The sequence below is a fragment of the Ustilago hordei genome (genome assembly GCF_900519145.1).
Source record: "Ustilago hordei strain Uho2 genome assembly, contig: UHO2_contig_18, whole genome shotgun sequence".
NCBI classification, from domain to species: domain Eukaryota; kingdom Fungi; phylum Basidiomycota; class Ustilaginomycetes; order Ustilaginales; family Ustilaginaceae; genus Ustilago; species Ustilago hordei.
The window spans coordinates 201,928-218,215 of record NW_024545264.1 but is presented as its reverse complement, the minus strand read 5'-3'; the positions used below and the strand labels follow the sequence as shown (position 1 = coordinate 218,215).

The following is a 16,288-nucleotide window of genomic DNA, read 5'->3' as shown; positions in this document are numbered from 1 at the left end:
TATGGTCAAAGCGCACTTGAAACATCATAGCACCGCTCAATAGCCACAGAACTCAAAACAAGCAGTCAGAACAAACGAATCAAAACGCAATTCAATCATCTTGTATTTTGCAATGTCAAAGTAAGATCCAACTGACCTAGGCAGGTCGAGCAACTCTACGACCAGACCTGGTAGAACCAGGGGGCAAGCTCAATGCTTCTGCCAACAGTGCCTTTTCATCACCTGGAGCGACTGCGTTGGTTACGATGACGTCGAACCCTGGTTTTCTGGTTTCTTTTGAAGTAACTTTCTCGGTTTGCTTTGCTTTCGCCTCCTTTCCTCTTGTCTCCTCCACACTTTCTTTCTCCCGTTCTCGTGAGGTCTGTAGGGGCTTTTTAGTGGAAGCGACCTCTCTAGCACTAAGCCAAACCTCACCAGGACCTTTCTCCTCTTCATCGTCAAGCCAGATTCCCATCTGAGGCGGAGCAGCACCTCTCCCCACCAAACCCCCTTTTCCACCGTCCTTCTCCCTGCGTTTCCCCCTCCCACCTCCCTCTCTACCCTCTCCACGCGGAGAGGAGTAGTGTCCGCCAGACCAAACAAACGCGCCCTCCAAGACCCTCGTTATTACTTTATACGCAAGCGCGTTAGCATATGGAATTCCCGTTCGCGGATCTTTGTATATTGCTGGCAGTCCAGTAATCGGACAGATGCTCTGTCGTGGTTTCACCGGACGGTTGCGAGAGGGCACGTAGGGGTAGCAGGACCAATCAACGTGAGAGCCAAAGATAGAAGCATATTCGTCCAGCCAGGAAAAGTCGCCAGGCCGGCGTTCGAGGGTGAGTAGTGTTCGCGCTTGCAGTTCCCTTTGAGGCGCGTTTAAAGTAGGCTTGCACCGAATCGGTTTGCAGCCGGTGGAGGAGCGGATGGAGGCAGCTTCTTTTCGGACTGCTAGCACTGGGTCCAGTGTTAGCGAGCAAGTGGACGCGGCTTGGGGTGCGCAAGTGGCATCAGTTGCAGTTTCGTTTTGTGGGGCTGATGTCGACGCTGATGCTTGTTCGGACGTTACCTCTTTCCCAGGCTCTTGCATCGTAGCGTCACTATCGCCAGCCACAGCTTGCTTGACCTCCGCGCTCCCTTGCTGAGACTGCAGCCGGGCACCAGATGCCATTTCCTCTCTCCGGTCCGCCTTGCCATCCTGCACCGCCTCCTTCCTCTGCAGCCCAGCATTTGGATCAGTCGAAGCTGCATCCACCTGATTCTCTCCCTCCTTGTTCCCCTCCTCCTGAACGACTCGCACCCACATCGCGGCACTAACCCATCTCACAAACGGCCCTTGAATGCGCTCCTTCCTCTGTCTCTGCTTCGCCCTCCTCTCCTCCTCTTGCTCCAAAAACCTCCTCAAGCTTTCCCTGTTCTCCTCTTCCACCTCCAACGCTTCTGCGATTAACGCATCCTGTGTCAAACTAGCCTTTTTCTTCTGTACCACTTTCACCGGTTGCGCCGCCCGTCTCTGTTCCGCTTCTTCCAGCCTGGATTCTACTTGAAGTTTGCTCTGCACTGTTGCGGAGCGAGCTGAAGTTCTCCTTCTGCTGCCTACTTCCAGCACACTTGAAGAGGTAGAAGAGGAGCGTGTGTCAGGTGCGAAACTTATCCGTCTTCTTTTCGCTTCCCTGCCGCCTTCCCCTGCTCCCGGTGGTGCTGGTGGTTTGCGTATTGCAGCTGCAGCTGCAGCAGGACGCTTGATGATCCCACCAGCAGCTCTAGCCGCAGCTCTACGTTTAGACTTGTCAACTTTCTCTTGCGCTTCAATCTCCCTCTCCCCCTCACTCTCATCCTCTACTGCTGCCCGAGCATCATCATCAGAATCGCGGTCGAAATCGGAATCGACAATGTCAACTCCATCTTCGTTCTCGTTCGCTTCAAAGTCGATGTCGTTCTCGACTTCGGTGAAGATTTCGTCTCTTTCAAGTTCTTGGTCGAGAAGTTGTTTGAGTCGGTTGCCGGCGGTGGAACGTTTTGAACGAGAGGTGACCATAAGGTCTGAGGCTGGGATTGAGGTCGAGTCGAATCGCTCGATGCGGTATGATGTGGAGGGGGTGGGGTCGGAAGGAGAGGTGGAGCGACGTGAGGGTCTGGACATGGTGTATGCTGGTGCACTGAGCGCGCTTGTGTGGTGATCGGATTTGGTTCGGTGGGATGTTTGAGCTTAGCTACAGTGTTGATGCTGAGGCTAGGTAGTGAGGAGAAGCGATCCTATGAGCCTGAAAGAGAGGCTGCGTTGATGGAAGATGCATGGTAACAAGGTAAGGCGAGTGAAAGAGGACTTTGAGCGCGCCAAACGTCAGCTTCACCTTGCATTTCCGATTTCCGAGACTGTGACCACTTGCCGATTTGCACCTTCTCGACATCTTCTACCAACCCTCTTACCACGATAGCCTCTACACTCGGCCCCGTCTCAACCATACCATCCTTCTCGCTCAGCCATATCATTGCCACCGTACTGCCTGGTCTCTAGCCCATCTTCCCTTCGACCCCCGCATCGAGCGATCCCCAACGGCAGCCATGTCAATGGAAGCATTCACCCAAGCACGTAGAGCCAAACTTGCCCTTCTCCGCGCACGTCGTTCCGCCGAACAATCCGGCCATACCCCGTCCTCCTCCTCCTCCTCCTCCTCCACACCTTCTCTACTCATCAAACGCCATTTCCGAAACTACGACCCGATCACAGGCCAACTTAAACGTTTCACTTCCGCCCGCGACCTCCCCGATACAGTAGAAAAAGACGTCTGCGGTCTTCAAGCTGAAACGATCGCTGAAGATGAACAAAGGAGAAGAGAAGATCTACACCTCACAAATGTCGCACCGAAACGAGCGAATTGGGATCTGAAAAGAGACCTGGAGAAGAGGTTGAGAAAGTTGCAAAGGAGGAATAAGGAAGCGGCGATTCTGTTGATTAGGCAAAGAATTCAAGGACAGCAGAAAGCGGCCGGGTTGGATGCAAATAGTGGCGAGAGCAAGGGGGAGAGTCTGACCCGGCTTAGTGCCGAGATCGCTGCTAGTGCGACTAGCGATCTGCTTCCTGGAAGGGACCATGTGTCTGAGGATGAGAGCCAGAGTGATGGGTAGGAGAGCAGGCTCATAGGCAACTTTAGAATCTAAGGATTAACTTGATCTACTACTATCGCAACTATCGCAACTATCGCAACTATCGCAACTATCGCACACTTGTGCTTGTATCATTTCCATCACAGCATACGCTTCACAGTTCCGAAAAGCAAGCTCAGTTGGATGAGAACTATTTGACCATTTCAAACCCGGACTGAGCTACACACAAGGAACGTATGGTGACAACGGCAAAGGAATAACTAACGAGTCCAGCTATTAAACAGGCCAATATCATCCGCACCATTCATCGGGCCCGAGCATCCAACGTTGTGCTGCTGCTGCTGCTGCTGCTTCTCCTCCTCCTCTTCCTCCTCTTCGGCATTCAACCTCCTCTTTCTGTTGCCATTCGTGCCGTTCGCGTTGGCAGCAGCACCGTTTACCACCGCCCCACTTGGATCCGACGCCATCTTCTCGTCATTAGCTCCGTCCATCGGTCCACCGGCTACACTAGAGGCAGCCGGACTAGCTCGACTTGCGTAGATCTTCTTCTGGTTCTCCGAGATGACCGGAATGTTGGTCGCCGCCTTTTTAGCTTTTGCATTTTCGCTACGAAGATGTTCGAGATGAGCAATGTATTCTGCATCAACACCACCGGTGACGTAGTGACCGTCGAATACGGAGCAGTCAAACTTTTTCAAGTCCGGGTTGAATTGCTTCACGGAATCAATCAGATCCTCGAGAGTCTGGTAGATGACCATATCCGCTTGGATGTATTCTGCGATCTGTTCGACTGTTCGGCCGTATGCGACGAGTTCTTGGCGAGAAGGCATGTCGATTCCGTATACGTTGGAGTAGCGGATAGGTGGAGCACAGGAAGCCATGATGACTTTTTTAGCGCCTGCATCTCGGGCCATCTGAATGATCTCTTTTGACGTGGTACCACGAACGATGGAGTCGTCGACGATGAGCACGTTTTTGCCGCTGAACTCGAGAGCCATGGCGTTGAGTTTGCGGCGAACGTTCTTGCGGCGAACGCTTTGGCCGGGCATGATGAATGTTCGGCCGACGTAACGGTTCTTGACAAAGCCTTCGCGGTATGGGACGCCGAGGTTCTGTGCGAGTTGCAAGGCAGCAACGCGAGATGTGTCGGGGACGGGAATAACGACGTCGATCGACATGCCGGTAGCCTCGAGTTGACGGCGAACCTCATCGGCGAGCTTGTCACCCATAGCCATACGAGATCGGTATACAGAGACACCGTCGATGACGCTGTCTGGACGAGCAAAGTAGACGTACTCAAAGATGTCGGGGGAGAAGGAGTATGCGTCTGGCGAGTCGGCGGGAGGAGTCAAGATGCGACGCGAAACAGCGTGTTTTGTGATAATGACAGCTTCTCCAGCCTTGATATCCTCAAAGTCCTCGAATCCGAGCGCATCGCAAACGACGGACTCGGAAGTGAAGCAGTAATCCTTGCCATGACCCTCGACCTCAGCCGACTCTGCAGAAGAGGAAGGACGAGAGCAGATACCGAGAGGCCGAATACCATTCGGATCACGGAAAGCAATGATACCGAACCCAGCAAGCATAGCAATACAGGTGTAACCGCCCTTGCACTGCTTCATCAAGTCACGAATAGCAGTGAAGATGTCCTCCTCGTTGATACGAAACTTGCCAGTCTTTTGAAGATTGTTGGCAAAGATGTTGAGAAGCACTTCCGAGTCCGAGTCGGTGTTGATGTGTCGGTGAGCATCTGCGTCAAGGAATCGACGAAGCTCGTCGGTGTTGATGAGGTTACCGTTGTGAGCAAAAGTGATACCGTAGGGCGAGTTGACGTAGAAGGGTTGCGCCTCCGAGTGAGCAGAGGAACCAGCGGTGGGATATCGAACGTGACCTACGCCCATGTTGCCCTGAAGACGAGCGATGGCGTTGACGTCCAAGACATCGCGAACCATACCGTTGGCCTTGCATTGGTAGAATCGACCCTTGTTACCGCAAGTGACGATACCAGCAGCATCCTGACCACGGTGTTGAAGCAAAGAAAGAGCCTCGTTGATCTCCGGAGCAGCTGATTGCTCGACCGAAGAGAGGAGGAGAGCGGTGATACCACACATGATCGATATCCAACGTTTTCGAGCGATGTCGATGGTGACCAAAGAGTGCAAGGTGGATGGGAGGAGCAACAAGAACAAGCGACGCGCGAGTCGAGTGAGGTTTGGATGACCTAGAGGAGGGAAAGGTAAGAAGCAGCGCCGGAGTTGGAGGCCAACATACCTTTACCTCGATGTGCGCCCAAGAGATCGCAGTCCAATCAACCAGACTGATTTCCTTCACGCCTGCTGCGCCCTGGCCAAGAAAACGCCACAAAAATTAAAATTAAAATTCCCACCAGTTCCTCGGCACACATCCGACGAAACTGTGCCCCCGATTTGTATCCTAATCGGAATTGCCGCAATACAGCGACGATAAGGTCGCAAGTGCCGTGCGAGCACGAGGGAAAAGGCATTCTGTCAAGGCAGAAGGAATCGCTCAGGCTCTGCAACTGTGCAAAGCGCGGTTCACCAGTCCACGACTCGGAGCTGTTTCGTGACTAGCCTCACAAAATGATCTCTTATCGGGAGCCAGACCATCACTATCGGCGATGTACCTTCACTTCGTAATGCCCCAAATCAAAATTTCGGAGGCAGCGTCGCCGTCTTTCTTTAGGTTTTGTCTGTCACCACCGTCTCTTTTGCATCCTTGCCAACTTGGATTCTCGATTCCGACAATCCTGTCTCGGAGCCATTCGCGATGACTTCCGCCACTGCTGCCCAGACCAATGGTGCGGCTGCATCTGTCGGCAAGGTTGCAGACCAGCTCGCACAGACCATCCTCCCCGCCACTAACGGCACCCACACCAACGGAAACCACGACAACAACGATGATGAAGCCGACGAGGACGATGATGACGACGAGGACGACAACGAAGCCGGTGCCGGTGCCGCCGCAGACACGGATGCTGCCAAAAAGAAAAAGAAGAACAAGAAGAAGAAGAACAAGAAGAAATCATCCAAGGCCAAAGCCACTCAGACCGCCCCTCCTCGTGTCGGTCTCACCAAGATCTTCACCAACGGCCAATACCCCGTCGGTGAGATTCAGCAGTACGATACCTCCAAGTTCAGCGAAGAGCGCAAGCGCGTTACCGACGAAGAGCTTCGCGAACGAGAGCGCATCCTTCAGCAAGAAGAAGGCTTTGACTACAACCTCATCCGTCGTGCTGCCGAAGCCCATCGACAGGTTCGTCAATACGCCCAAAGCGCCATCAAGCCCGGTATGACCATGACTGAGATCGCCGAGCTTGTCGAGGACGGTACCCGGGCCGTGGTTGAAGCGCAAGGTTTCGAGTCCGGTATTGGTTTCCCCACCGGTGTTTCGCTCAACGAGTGCGCTGCTCATTACACTCCCAATGCTGGCGACAAGCGTGTTCTGCAGGCCAGCGATGTGCTGAAAGTCGATTTCGGTGTTCATGTCAAGGGTCGTATTGTCGACTCGGCTTTCACTCTCAACTTCGAGCCCACTTGGGATCCTTTGCTTGACGCAGTCCGTGCAGCAACCAATGCCGGTATCAAAGCTGCCGGTATCGACGCTCGTCTAGGCGAAATCGGTGCTTCCATCCAAGAAGTCATGGAATCCCACGAATTCCAAGTCAACGGCAAGACTCACCAAGTCAAGTGTGTCCAGAACCTCAACGGTCACAGCATCGAGCGATACTCGATTCACGGTGGCAAATCCGTCCCCATCGTCGCCATGCCCGATCTCGACGTAAAAATGGAAGAAGGCGAATACTACGCCATCGAAACATTCGGTTCCACAGGTCGAGGATACGTCATTGATCAAGGTGATTGCTCGCACTACGCACGGAAGGCAAAGATGCCCAAATCGATCCCGATTCGTGTTCACTCCGCACATGGCTTGTTGAGGACGATCAACAAACACTTTGACTCGCTCCCCTTCTGCAGGAGATACTTGGATAGGATCGGGGAGAAGAACTACTTGTTGGGATTGAAACATTTGGTCTCCTTGGGCGTTGTTCAGGATTACCCGCCGCTTTGTGATGTTGCTGGTGCAATGACGGCGCAGTATGAGCATACAATTTTGTTGCGTCCTACTTGCAAGGAGGTTGTTTCTCGTGGTATGGATTACTAAATACACAAAAGCCAGGATCGCAATCTCTCAACTCTAGCTCTTGTTTCAAGCAGTGGTCGCAAGACTGCTCGATTCTGTTTGTACCATCACATCTCAAAGCATCACATCTCAAAGCATCACATCCATCTCAAAAGCACTGCATATTGATTGTTTCTCTGTCTGCCTCGTCTCTTGCAATCTAGGCCCTTTCCTTCTCATTGCTTAGGATTGGGATGCTATGACGTTTTTGCATACTTCTCAAACACGTCTTTGGGCGGCAAGACGGTTGGTGCAAGTTCCACGTACTTGTCGTAGTCTTTTTGAGAGAAGCAACACAGGACTATCCTCTCGATCTACACCGAATCCAAGTGGAAACATTGTCAGCTATCGTGCTCACTGATCTCATCTGTTCCCTTCTGATCCTATACTTACCTGCTTGTGATTGCCATCAGTCTCCAACCAATTTCCAATCTCATCCAATGCAGCACTTGCAGCTTTTTCAAACGGATACCCGTACACCCCAGTCGAAATGCTTGGAAAAGCTACACTCTTGCCACCCACCCTTTTCAACTCTTCCAGGCTAGTCCTATATGCACTTCTTAGCAGCTTTTCGCTTTCATCGTGTTTTATTTTGCTGTACACCGGGCCGACGGTGTGAATGACGTGTTTAGAGGGGAGTTTGTAGCCGGAGGTAGTTTTGGCGGAACCGGTGGAGCAGCCGTTGAGAGTGCGACATTCTTTGAGGAGGTCTGGGCCTGCAGCTCGATGGATTGCACCGTCTACTCCGCCGCCGCCAAGAAGCGAGGTGTTGGCTGCGTTGACGATCGCGTCGAGTGCCAGGGTGGTTATGTCGCCGCAGTGGAAGGAGAGGAGGGAGGCGAAGGGGTAGATCGAGGAAGAGAGAGCCGAGGCGCAAGGGGTGGGGATGGTGGAGCTATTGTAGAGAGAGGCGAGCGTTGGCATGCTGGTTAGTCGTGTTACCATATTGAGCTGGGCGGTGGCGATGGGAAGCCGTGGTGGTGTGAGAGAGAGGAAAGAGGATGATGAGTGGGGTGTTGGTGTTGGAAGAAAGCAGGGTCTGGGAGGTGGTCAAGGCTCACTGAGCATTGACATGTGCAGATCGGGCTTTCCTTTGTGTGTATAGGCGATCTGACATCTCGTTTTCACTTGGCCGCGCAACTCAACACCTTCACCAACAGACACTTGACCGTACTAAGTCCCATCTCCTGGATGACATGCAAGCACGATGTATCATTTGACGACTCGGTACAAGATCTTTCCACTTGCTTCGTCTCGCACTTTATAGTTGGTCTAGTTCTTCAGTATGTAATGCACCTTCTCGTCCTCACCTTGAAGCCGTTTGTGTTAGGAAGCTCAGGATCTTGGGAATGATGTTCAGCAAGGCGATCTAACAGCGCTCGAAATTCTTGGCCTCTTCGCTGCAAGATCGGATCCGTGTCCACTTTTAACCTTTCTTTCCGCCTTTGCACCCTAACAAACACCTCCCTCTCTCTGTCTACCACACCATCATCTCCACACCAACACCCTCACCTACTTCGTCTCACCTACTTCATCACACCCCAAGCGCTGATCCGACATGCCGCCCCCGCCTCAAATGCAAGGTATTCCAGGCGCCGAGCCGACCGTCTTCCAAAAGAGTAAGCTCCGCCCCCTTTCTTCCCCTACTTTGACTCACCTTCTCATCCCCTAACTTACCCTTCTTCTCTCCGTGCTTCGTGCGTGTTAATAGTCAAAATGGGAGTAATGACCGGAACACTAGTCGGCTTGACTATCGGCTTCATCGGGGGATCGATTCAAATCTTACGTGCTGGACCTGGACCGAGAGGAGCATTGGGAACATTGAGTCAGTTCATGTTGAGTTCGGCGGCAACGTTCGGGTTCTTCATGTCCATCGGTACTGTGCTCAGGACGGAAGGGATTGAAGCAAACCCCTACTTGACACCAAGTCAGAGGCGGGTGGCGTTGCAACAACAGGAGAAGATGATCGAGGCTGCGAGGAGGGGGGAGATTGAGGTTGAGGAGCCAAAGTTGAGGAAAAGGTGAGAGGAGGAAAGAAGAAAGTGAAGATATGGAATCAAGAAGAAAGCAAACTTAGCCTCGAATCAAGAATACTTTCATTCGTTCAGCTGAGTGATGTGCTATGCTCTTACCCGTGTATACTACCCACCAACGACAACAGACTTGAATCCGTACATCAATGACCTTCACACAACTCATTAGGTTCGCTCGAGTGAGGCTTTTCTGGGCTACTGAACGAACAGCTCGTTGGCACAGCTCGCGCAAGAGTCCAAGTAGAGTGGTGCAAAGTGTTCTATTGAGGCAGTCATGCTTGGTTTCGCTACTAGTCACCGCCAAAGAAGCCCCCGAATCCACCCCATCCACCTCCACCGCCTTCACTGTCTCCACCACTACCCCAGGAACCCCAGAAGCCTCCATCGTTCTGTTTCTGGGTACCATCCGCTCCTGCCCACGGATCTGAGCTTTCAGTACCCCAAAGATCTCCTTCCTGCTGTTGCTGCTCTTGTTGCCACCATGGGCTTTCACCACCCTGCTCCTGCGATGGTGTCTGTTCGATTGCGCCGCCAGCAACGCCTGTTCCCAACCCGCCATCGCCGGCAGCACCGCCGACGTCGGGCTGAGCGGGAACATTCTCGCCATGGGGACCCGGCGCTGGAGCAGGCTCCCCTCCGCCACCGCCCATCCCACCCATGTAGAACCAAGGGAACATACCTCCTCCACCGTGCATGCCTTCCGAATGCCTACTGAAGTAGTCAAAGTCGATACTGACTGCTGTTGCCAGTGCCACGGCCCTCTCATCAAGGGTGAGTGGGCGGGTGCCATGACTCTGCACAAGTTCCATCGCCTCCGCTATCCCCGTCTTCTTGTCTTGCCCCGTCGAAGATTCAGGAGCGGAGAGCCGAGCATCGGTCATCGCCGTCTCCCCCACCGAATCGAATCGCAGTATATACTGTCCAGTATCGGTGAAGATCTCCCGACCAAAGCCTCTGAAATTCCTATCAATAGCACCAACCAACTTACTCTCCGCATCCTGCATCAAAAACGTCCAGCTGAGTAAGCCTGCATCGATCTGCGCGAACTGTTCCATCCTTTCCACCTCGCCCTCTTCCTCGCCTTGCCTCCTCAAGAAGAGCTCATACCTGCGTTTGTAAAGATGCCAACGCTGTTGAACTTCACCGATCAACTCCAGATCGCTATCTTGCGGAGCACCGTATCCGACCGGACCGTCCCCTCGTACAGCATAGATGTGCGCTGTCGAGTTAATCCAAGTGAATGGTCTTCGAATCATCAAAACGGGTTTGCCGGAAGCGTCCATTACAGTAGCACGAAAAGGTCGATGTGTGCGAAGCAGTTGACGTTTTAGTGAACCTCGGAGAAGTCCTTGTTCTTCTTCTGCTAGGTATCCGACGAGCTGACCGTCAGGAGCATGGATGGAGTATTTGTTAGCTTGTTCGAAGCCGAGGAAGATGTTGATCATTTCGATTTCGCGTGTTACGACAAGAGCTGACTGGGAAAGGAGGGTGGTAGCGGATGCGAAAGAGCATGGTTGGAGGACATCGCGAGGTTCATTGGGAACTACGGCTGGGATCTTGACTGATGCGTCTGCGGGAAGGTTTGACGAGGATTGCAGCGGGGGAGAGGCTTCGGTGGCAGATTGCTGTGGTGCTTTAGTCGTGGGTTCATGTGGTAATGACTGTGATGCTACGGCTGGATGTGAAGGTGCTGCCGGTGGTGGGTCATGGTGTGGTGTGTGAAGTTGAGGTGTTGGGCGTCGAGGAGCCTTATGAATGCCATATCTTGTTTCTTTGGGTGTTCTCAACACTTGTGCAGGGGCGGTGGTAGTGATGGACCGAGTAGCCGCTGTTGGTAAAGCACTCGCCCATCTGGCTGGTTGACTTGGACCGGATAAGGACCGTTGTGCCAGGTGCCGTTCGGCTATACTGGCAGCTGCCCTCACCCTCGCCATAGTGAGAAAAGGAGGGGTTGCAGCGGTTGCAATCCAGATCCGAAGTTGTTGAAAGATGTTTGAGAGTGTTGAATGGTGGAACAGAGAGAGAAAAGGCATATCTCAAAGGGACCTCTCATGTTGCAACATCGCCCCTTGGCACACTGGAGATTTGCAGCATTACCTTTTTCTCGGAAGGCGGCCAGCTGCGCTTTTTGTTAGGCTTCCAAGCAAGCTTCCCTTTTTGCTGCTGTGCCATTGAAAGCAGGCTCAATGCACAAGTGCCATACGACAGATGGCAAAGCTGGCTTCACGAGTTCTCATCAACGGGAAGCTGCAAGATGCTGTCTCGTTCCCGTTGGAATACAGTGTCCGGGTGGACAGTAAAGCTAAGGATAAGGTGAGACCCACGCTGTTCACCCACCCTTGGCTTGTGGTTGACAAATGTAGAAAAGCTTCACATATCATGCCGACACCTCAGAAACAGGCAGACAAGCAGCTAGAGCGGTGAACTGTTTTGATTCTGTTGGGGCTAATCAGATCATACTTTGTGCTTGTCGTCGACCTCTGTGGTGACAGGACCAGCGTTGGAACTGGCACCAGGCGCCCTGACCTCTGCGAGATCCGAGAAGTCGTCTTGCTTGACCTGCAATATAATAATAATAGCGATGCCGGCAAAGGTTGTATAAGTGACGGTCAGCATAGAGCCGACAACAGGATACAAAAGACCTGGCATCAGCTGACTTACCTTCGAGATCGAGTAGAAGTAGACACCGGCGGCGAATCCCATGATTAAAGAGCCGGTAAGAATGTTGCGGAAGCGATATGGCTTTCGCGCTCGCTTGAGACCCTCCGAGATACCGTATCCTCCTGGGTGGTAGGATGCGTGTGTCGAACGAGGAGGCACTGTGGAACGAGTTGCTGAGCCGTAGGAAGCGTCGGGTCCGCTGCCAGCCTGGGTCGAGTTAAATTTCGCCGACACAGGTGTGCGAGCAGCAGATGCTGATAATGTCCTGAGTGCTGGAAGTGTGAGCATGTTTGCGATAATATAAGCCGTCGTTGTGATGATGATGATACAAACAGTGACAAGCGAAGAGGTGAGGTCCAAGATCATGAATGAGCTAAGAAGCCCTCTGAGGTTGCCAAAAAAGCTGCTGACAAAGTTCCGACTCCCGAAATTCGTCCTTGTTGGTTGGCAAGGCCTAACAAATGAATTCAGCCAAGGCGACGCTAAAGGATGACGCGGAGCCGATCTGATCGGATATCAGGCAGAGCCGATCCAGTCAGATGACCGATCTGATCAGAGATTGAGCCAGTGAACAGCACGTGAGCATGGGCCATCTATCATCAATGAGCATTCAAGGGTCATGTTACGTTATTACGTGCGCAAGCTGTATGCGCGATGGAATGGTGTAAGTTGATAGAATGCAGGAAAGAGGAGATCTAGATGGGAGCTGGTTATAAGTACTAACTTCCGTACAAGCAAGATCGTATCAGCAAAGGTTTGCAAGATAGCTATCCAACTTTCCTGCGCGACGAGTATTAGTTGAGGGAAATGCGACGAAGCAGGGATCCCGGCCGGGATAAACTCTCGCTGCAGCCCCGCGCATGCGCGCAAGCTACAAAGACTTTGAAACATCCAGACTCGAGCTTGTATTTAGACCATCATCATCCATGCAGAATATCAGATTCCTCAACTGATTAAGAGTCTGAAGCTCAGCAGCTTCTAGCGCCTCGCCACCAGGATGCCACCAAGAGTAGATAGCGTAGCACTACTTGAACGCACCATGCAGATGATCAGGGAAACTAACACCAACTGGGATGAAGACCAAGTCTTGGAGCATGCCTTCTCGCTAATGAACCTCCAACCCAGTTGAAGATGCGTCGGCATCTCAAGCAAGATGCACGTGTTACAGCCGAGACATCGAGATACGGGAGGCTCACGTAAGCGAGGAGCACAATGAAGTACGCAATTGTAGTCATGGTGACAACACAGTGGCACCCGGTATCATAGCAACACAGGGGTACAAATGAAGGAACACACCCTGCCTCGGATGGGATCAGAGCAGTGAATGGAGTATATATATGTGTTTGTCATTTAGTCTCACACTAAGAAAACTAAGCATTACATAGAACATACGGCTGTGGTAAAGGGAGTCTGATCGTGACCCCGATAACGCCGTATATTAATTGTTATCTTCAATTACCAACCAAGCAGAGAAGATCCCCAAGTCGGTGCTCAGCATCATCTTGCAAATCGTCAAGCTCAACGAGAACAACTGGGCCATCTGGGAGCCGATGTTCATGGACTGCATCCGCCCAATCAAGCACGCCAAGCGGATCCTCACTGAGGAGATTCCCAGTGGCCATACTGACTATGATGAGGAACTGGACAGCCACTTGCTGGGTCTCATCTTGTCCTCCTGTGACCACGGACCCACCAGCCATATCAACACCTACACTGTGCAGGAGCAAGGTGAGGAGGAGCAGCTCGGCTCTACACTCTACAAGAAGCTCAAAGCTGCTCTCACAATAAACGACAAAGTTAAGCTCTCCACCATTCACGACCAGGTACACGAAGTCAAGCTAGTCCAGCGCAACATTGTCAACCTTGGTAAGGAGCTCGATCAAATCTGGAATGACGCAGCCAGGCTCGGCAGCCGCATGGACAAAAAGCTCAAGAAGTCTACCCTGTACCGCTGCGTCAAGGACGACTGGCTCTACACCCAGACAGTAGACTCCCTCAAAGCTGCTCAACCTGGTTGCAGCTATGAGTATGCCTATCATGCACTAGCTAAGAAGCACCAAGAAGCCGAGCTCTCAGGTTGTATCCGAGCCACGGCCAGAGTCGCGAGCAATAAAAGTTCAACAGGCCAAGCTGGCGAGCATAGGCAGGTTCTTAACCAAGAGGGCTACAATAGGGGCAGGCACGACCCCGCAAACCCTAATGAACCAGCCAAGTGCTATAAGTGTAGGCAACCCGGGCACATTGCCATCAACTGCACCAACAGTCAGGAGCGAACTCCTACTCAGCAGGGATAGGGACTCGGGTGCACCTTCTTCATAAGCAACACTGGCAACCACAACCAAGACAGTACGTGGATTCTCGACTCTGGAGCTACACATCACATGGTACGTGATGAGGGTAAGCTCATTGCTCCAACGCCGAAGCAAGGATCCATAGATACTGCTGGACATGAACAGTTGCGAGTACAGGCAATAGGCGACGCAACTTTGCGAGTAAGAGACGTTAAGATACCACTTACTGACATACTTCACGTTCCCAACCTTAGCAAGAACCTATTGTCCATCCTAGCACTGACTGAAAATGGTGCACGCATGATATTTGAAGAGTCTGGAGCTACTATCCTCCAGCATGATGGGAGCATGGTCAAGAGCAAGACCAACCGGTGCAAGAAGAGATGGGAGGTTTACGGTGACTCCCTAGCAGCACAGCTCAATGATCCCCTAGAGGGCATTGATGCCACCACAACACCAGCAAAACCCGCAAGCCACACGACGAGCAAACTATGGCATGAACGATTCGGTCATCCTGGCAGGAACAAGACCAAGCAAATCCAGGCCCACTACTTAGGAAAAGAGACACAGCTTGGACATGACGCAAGGGACTGCAACTGTTGCAGCCAAGCAAAGCAAACACGCGCAAGAATGACAAGTAGCAAAACAGAGCGAGCCCAGGTGTCATGGGCCTGGATGCTCAAGAAGCAGGAGGGTCACTGGTTCATATGGAAGGAGCACAGGTATCGAAGACCTAGTCGATACCAGTAGAGAGCATGGTCGTAGTGCAGTCTCCATGGAGACCATGGACTCCTATGGATTCACATGCAAAGGAGCACTGAGCCCATATGCGAGGAGGGCCAGGCACAGCCACGAGGAGGACCAAGCTCAAAGAGCAGGCGCAGCCACGAGAAGGACCAAGCTCAGATGGTTACCACTCAGGGGCTCGAGAGACAAGAGTCATAGGACACTGGCAAGCAGGTCCTGAGGAAGAGGAGCAGTGTCGAATGAGTTGACACCACTCAAGAGACACAGGGGTACCAAGCAGGAGAGGCCCCTGAACAGTACTCGATGAAGAAGGTACTCTCTGGAGAGAGAGCAGGAGCAGCATCGCTGGCGATGCTGTGAAGAGGTATATAACCATGCTTTCTCATCATCAAAGGTCGAGTGGATCCTCATCCACTCTACACTCACCATAACTAGTTATCACTTCAGCATAAGTATATATTAGTTTCAGTCAGCATAGCAGCAATCCATCAAAGGTTGCTCCTCATCGTAGTGTGTGTGTTGTATCACCACTACCTGACATCCGAAGGCGCCCATAGCAGGTTAGCAGTCCGGATCAAGATAGAACCGAAGGCAGTAGTCCACTGCGGTCCGGGGATCACTTCAAGCATCAAGTCAACACACTGGACACTTGTGTTGACGCCACCAACCTTATCACCAACACCATCAACCTCATTATCATCAACACTCACCAACCTTATCACCAACGTCATCAACCTCATCATCATCAACACTCACACCAGACCTTGGTGTCATCATAACATTGATATTGATTGTGCCGAGCTACCCCTGAACGGAGTGTCCACAGAGGTCAGCCGAAACCTACGATAGTATATACAACGAATGCCACCTGCTGTCACTGCACAACTTGATAGTCACCGATACCGAGACAATAGCTGTCGCACAGTTTGATAGTCACCGAGTATCTCGACAGACCGACCTGGGTTTCAGGCGCGAGACCCCTGACACAGGGATCCCGGCCGGGATAAACTCTCGCTGCAGCCCCGCGCGCGCGCGCGAGCTACAAAGACTTTGAAACGTCCGGACTCGAGCTTGTATTTAGACCATCATCATCCACGCAGAATATCAGATTCCTCAACTGTATTCGCGCGAGAGGATTTCGATTGAGCATTCTCGTGCGGCTAGTATTCGTGCGAGAGAGTTCCCAGGCGTGACAAGCCACTTGATTCTTGGATCATACCATCATCTCTCATCATTGTTCATCCAGCTCCTTGATACAACCGCACAAGC

At 52.2% G+C, this 16,288-nt stretch overlaps 9 protein-coding genes across 9 annotated transcripts; 4 read left to right on the top strand and 5 right to left on the bottom strand.

Annotated features, from left to right (window-relative positions):
• Positions 1-136: 136 nt before the first annotated feature.
• On the bottom strand, positions 137-2,122 carry UHO2_06334 (uncharacterized protein; the record flags this gene model as incomplete). The annotated part of the gene is made up of 1 exon (XM_041556342.1): positions 137-2,122. The coding sequence occupies one exon, from the start codon at positions 2,120-2,122 to the stop codon at positions 137-139; it is 1,986 nt and encodes a 661-aa protein (XP_041412276.1).
• Positions 2,123-2,544: 422 nt separating this feature from the next.
• UHO2_06333 (Coiled-coil domain-containing protein 12 (CCDC12)) lies at positions 2,545-3,108 on the top strand (the record flags this gene model as incomplete). The annotated part of the gene is made up of 1 exon (XM_041556341.1): positions 2,545-3,108. The coding sequence occupies one exon, from the start codon at positions 2,545-2,547 to the stop codon at positions 3,106-3,108; it is 564 nt and encodes a 187-aa protein (XP_041412275.1).
• A 239-nt stretch (positions 3,109-3,347) lies between these two features.
• UHO2_06332 (putative ADE4 - amidophosphoribosyltransferase) lies at positions 3,348-5,198 on the bottom strand (the record flags this gene model as incomplete). The annotated part of the gene is made up of 1 exon (XM_041556340.1): positions 3,348-5,198. One exon carries the CDS (start codon positions 5,196-5,198, stop codon positions 3,348-3,350), a length of 1,851 nt encoding a protein of 616 aa, XP_041412274.1.
• A 676-nt stretch (positions 5,199-5,874) lies between these two features.
• On the top strand, positions 5,875-7,269 carry UHO2_06331 (putative methionyl aminopeptidase; the record flags this gene model as incomplete). Its single annotated transcript, XM_041556339.1, has 1 exon — positions 5,875-7,269. One exon carries the CDS (start codon positions 5,875-5,877, stop codon positions 7,267-7,269), a length of 1,395 nt encoding a protein of 464 aa, XP_041412273.1.
• A 215-nt stretch (positions 7,270-7,484) lies between these two features.
• Positions 7,485-8,232, bottom strand: UHO2_06330 (uncharacterized protein; the record flags this gene model as incomplete). The annotated part of the gene is made up of 2 exons (XM_041556338.1): positions 7,485-7,601; positions 7,681-8,232. The coding sequence occupies 2 exons, from the start codon at positions 8,230-8,232 to the stop codon at positions 7,485-7,487; spliced, it is 669 nt and encodes a 222-aa protein (XP_041412272.1).
• Positions 8,233-8,845: 613 nt separating this feature from the next.
• UHO2_06329 (related to MGR2 ### subunit of the TIM23 translocase complex) lies at positions 8,846-9,312 on the top strand (the record flags this gene model as incomplete). Its single annotated transcript, XM_041556337.1, has 2 exons — positions 8,846-8,906; positions 8,999-9,312. The coding sequence occupies 2 exons, from the start codon at positions 8,846-8,848 to the stop codon at positions 9,310-9,312; spliced, it is 375 nt and encodes a 124-aa protein (XP_041412271.1).
• Positions 9,313-9,610: 298 nt separating this feature from the next.
• UHO2_06328 (uncharacterized protein) lies at positions 9,611-11,254 on the bottom strand (the record flags this gene model as incomplete). Its single annotated transcript, XM_041556336.1, has 1 exon — positions 9,611-11,254. One exon carries the CDS (start codon positions 11,252-11,254, stop codon positions 9,611-9,613), a length of 1,644 nt encoding a protein of 547 aa, XP_041412270.1.
• Positions 11,255-11,774: 520 nt separating this feature from the next.
• Positions 11,775-12,269, bottom strand: UHO2_06327 (uncharacterized protein; the record flags this gene model as incomplete). Its single annotated transcript, XM_041556335.1, has 2 exons — positions 11,775-11,879; positions 11,982-12,269. The coding sequence occupies 2 exons, from the start codon at positions 12,267-12,269 to the stop codon at positions 11,775-11,777; spliced, it is 393 nt and encodes a 130-aa protein (XP_041412269.1).
• Positions 12,270-13,134: 865 nt separating this feature from the next.
• UHO2_06326 (uncharacterized protein) lies at positions 13,135-14,275 on the top strand (the record flags this gene model as incomplete). The annotated part of the gene is made up of 2 exons (XM_041556334.1): positions 13,135-13,177; positions 13,452-14,275. The coding sequence occupies 2 exons, from the start codon at positions 13,135-13,137 to the stop codon at positions 14,273-14,275; spliced, it is 867 nt and encodes a 288-aa protein (XP_041412268.1).
• Between the last annotated feature and the right edge of the window lie 2,013 nt (positions 14,276-16,288).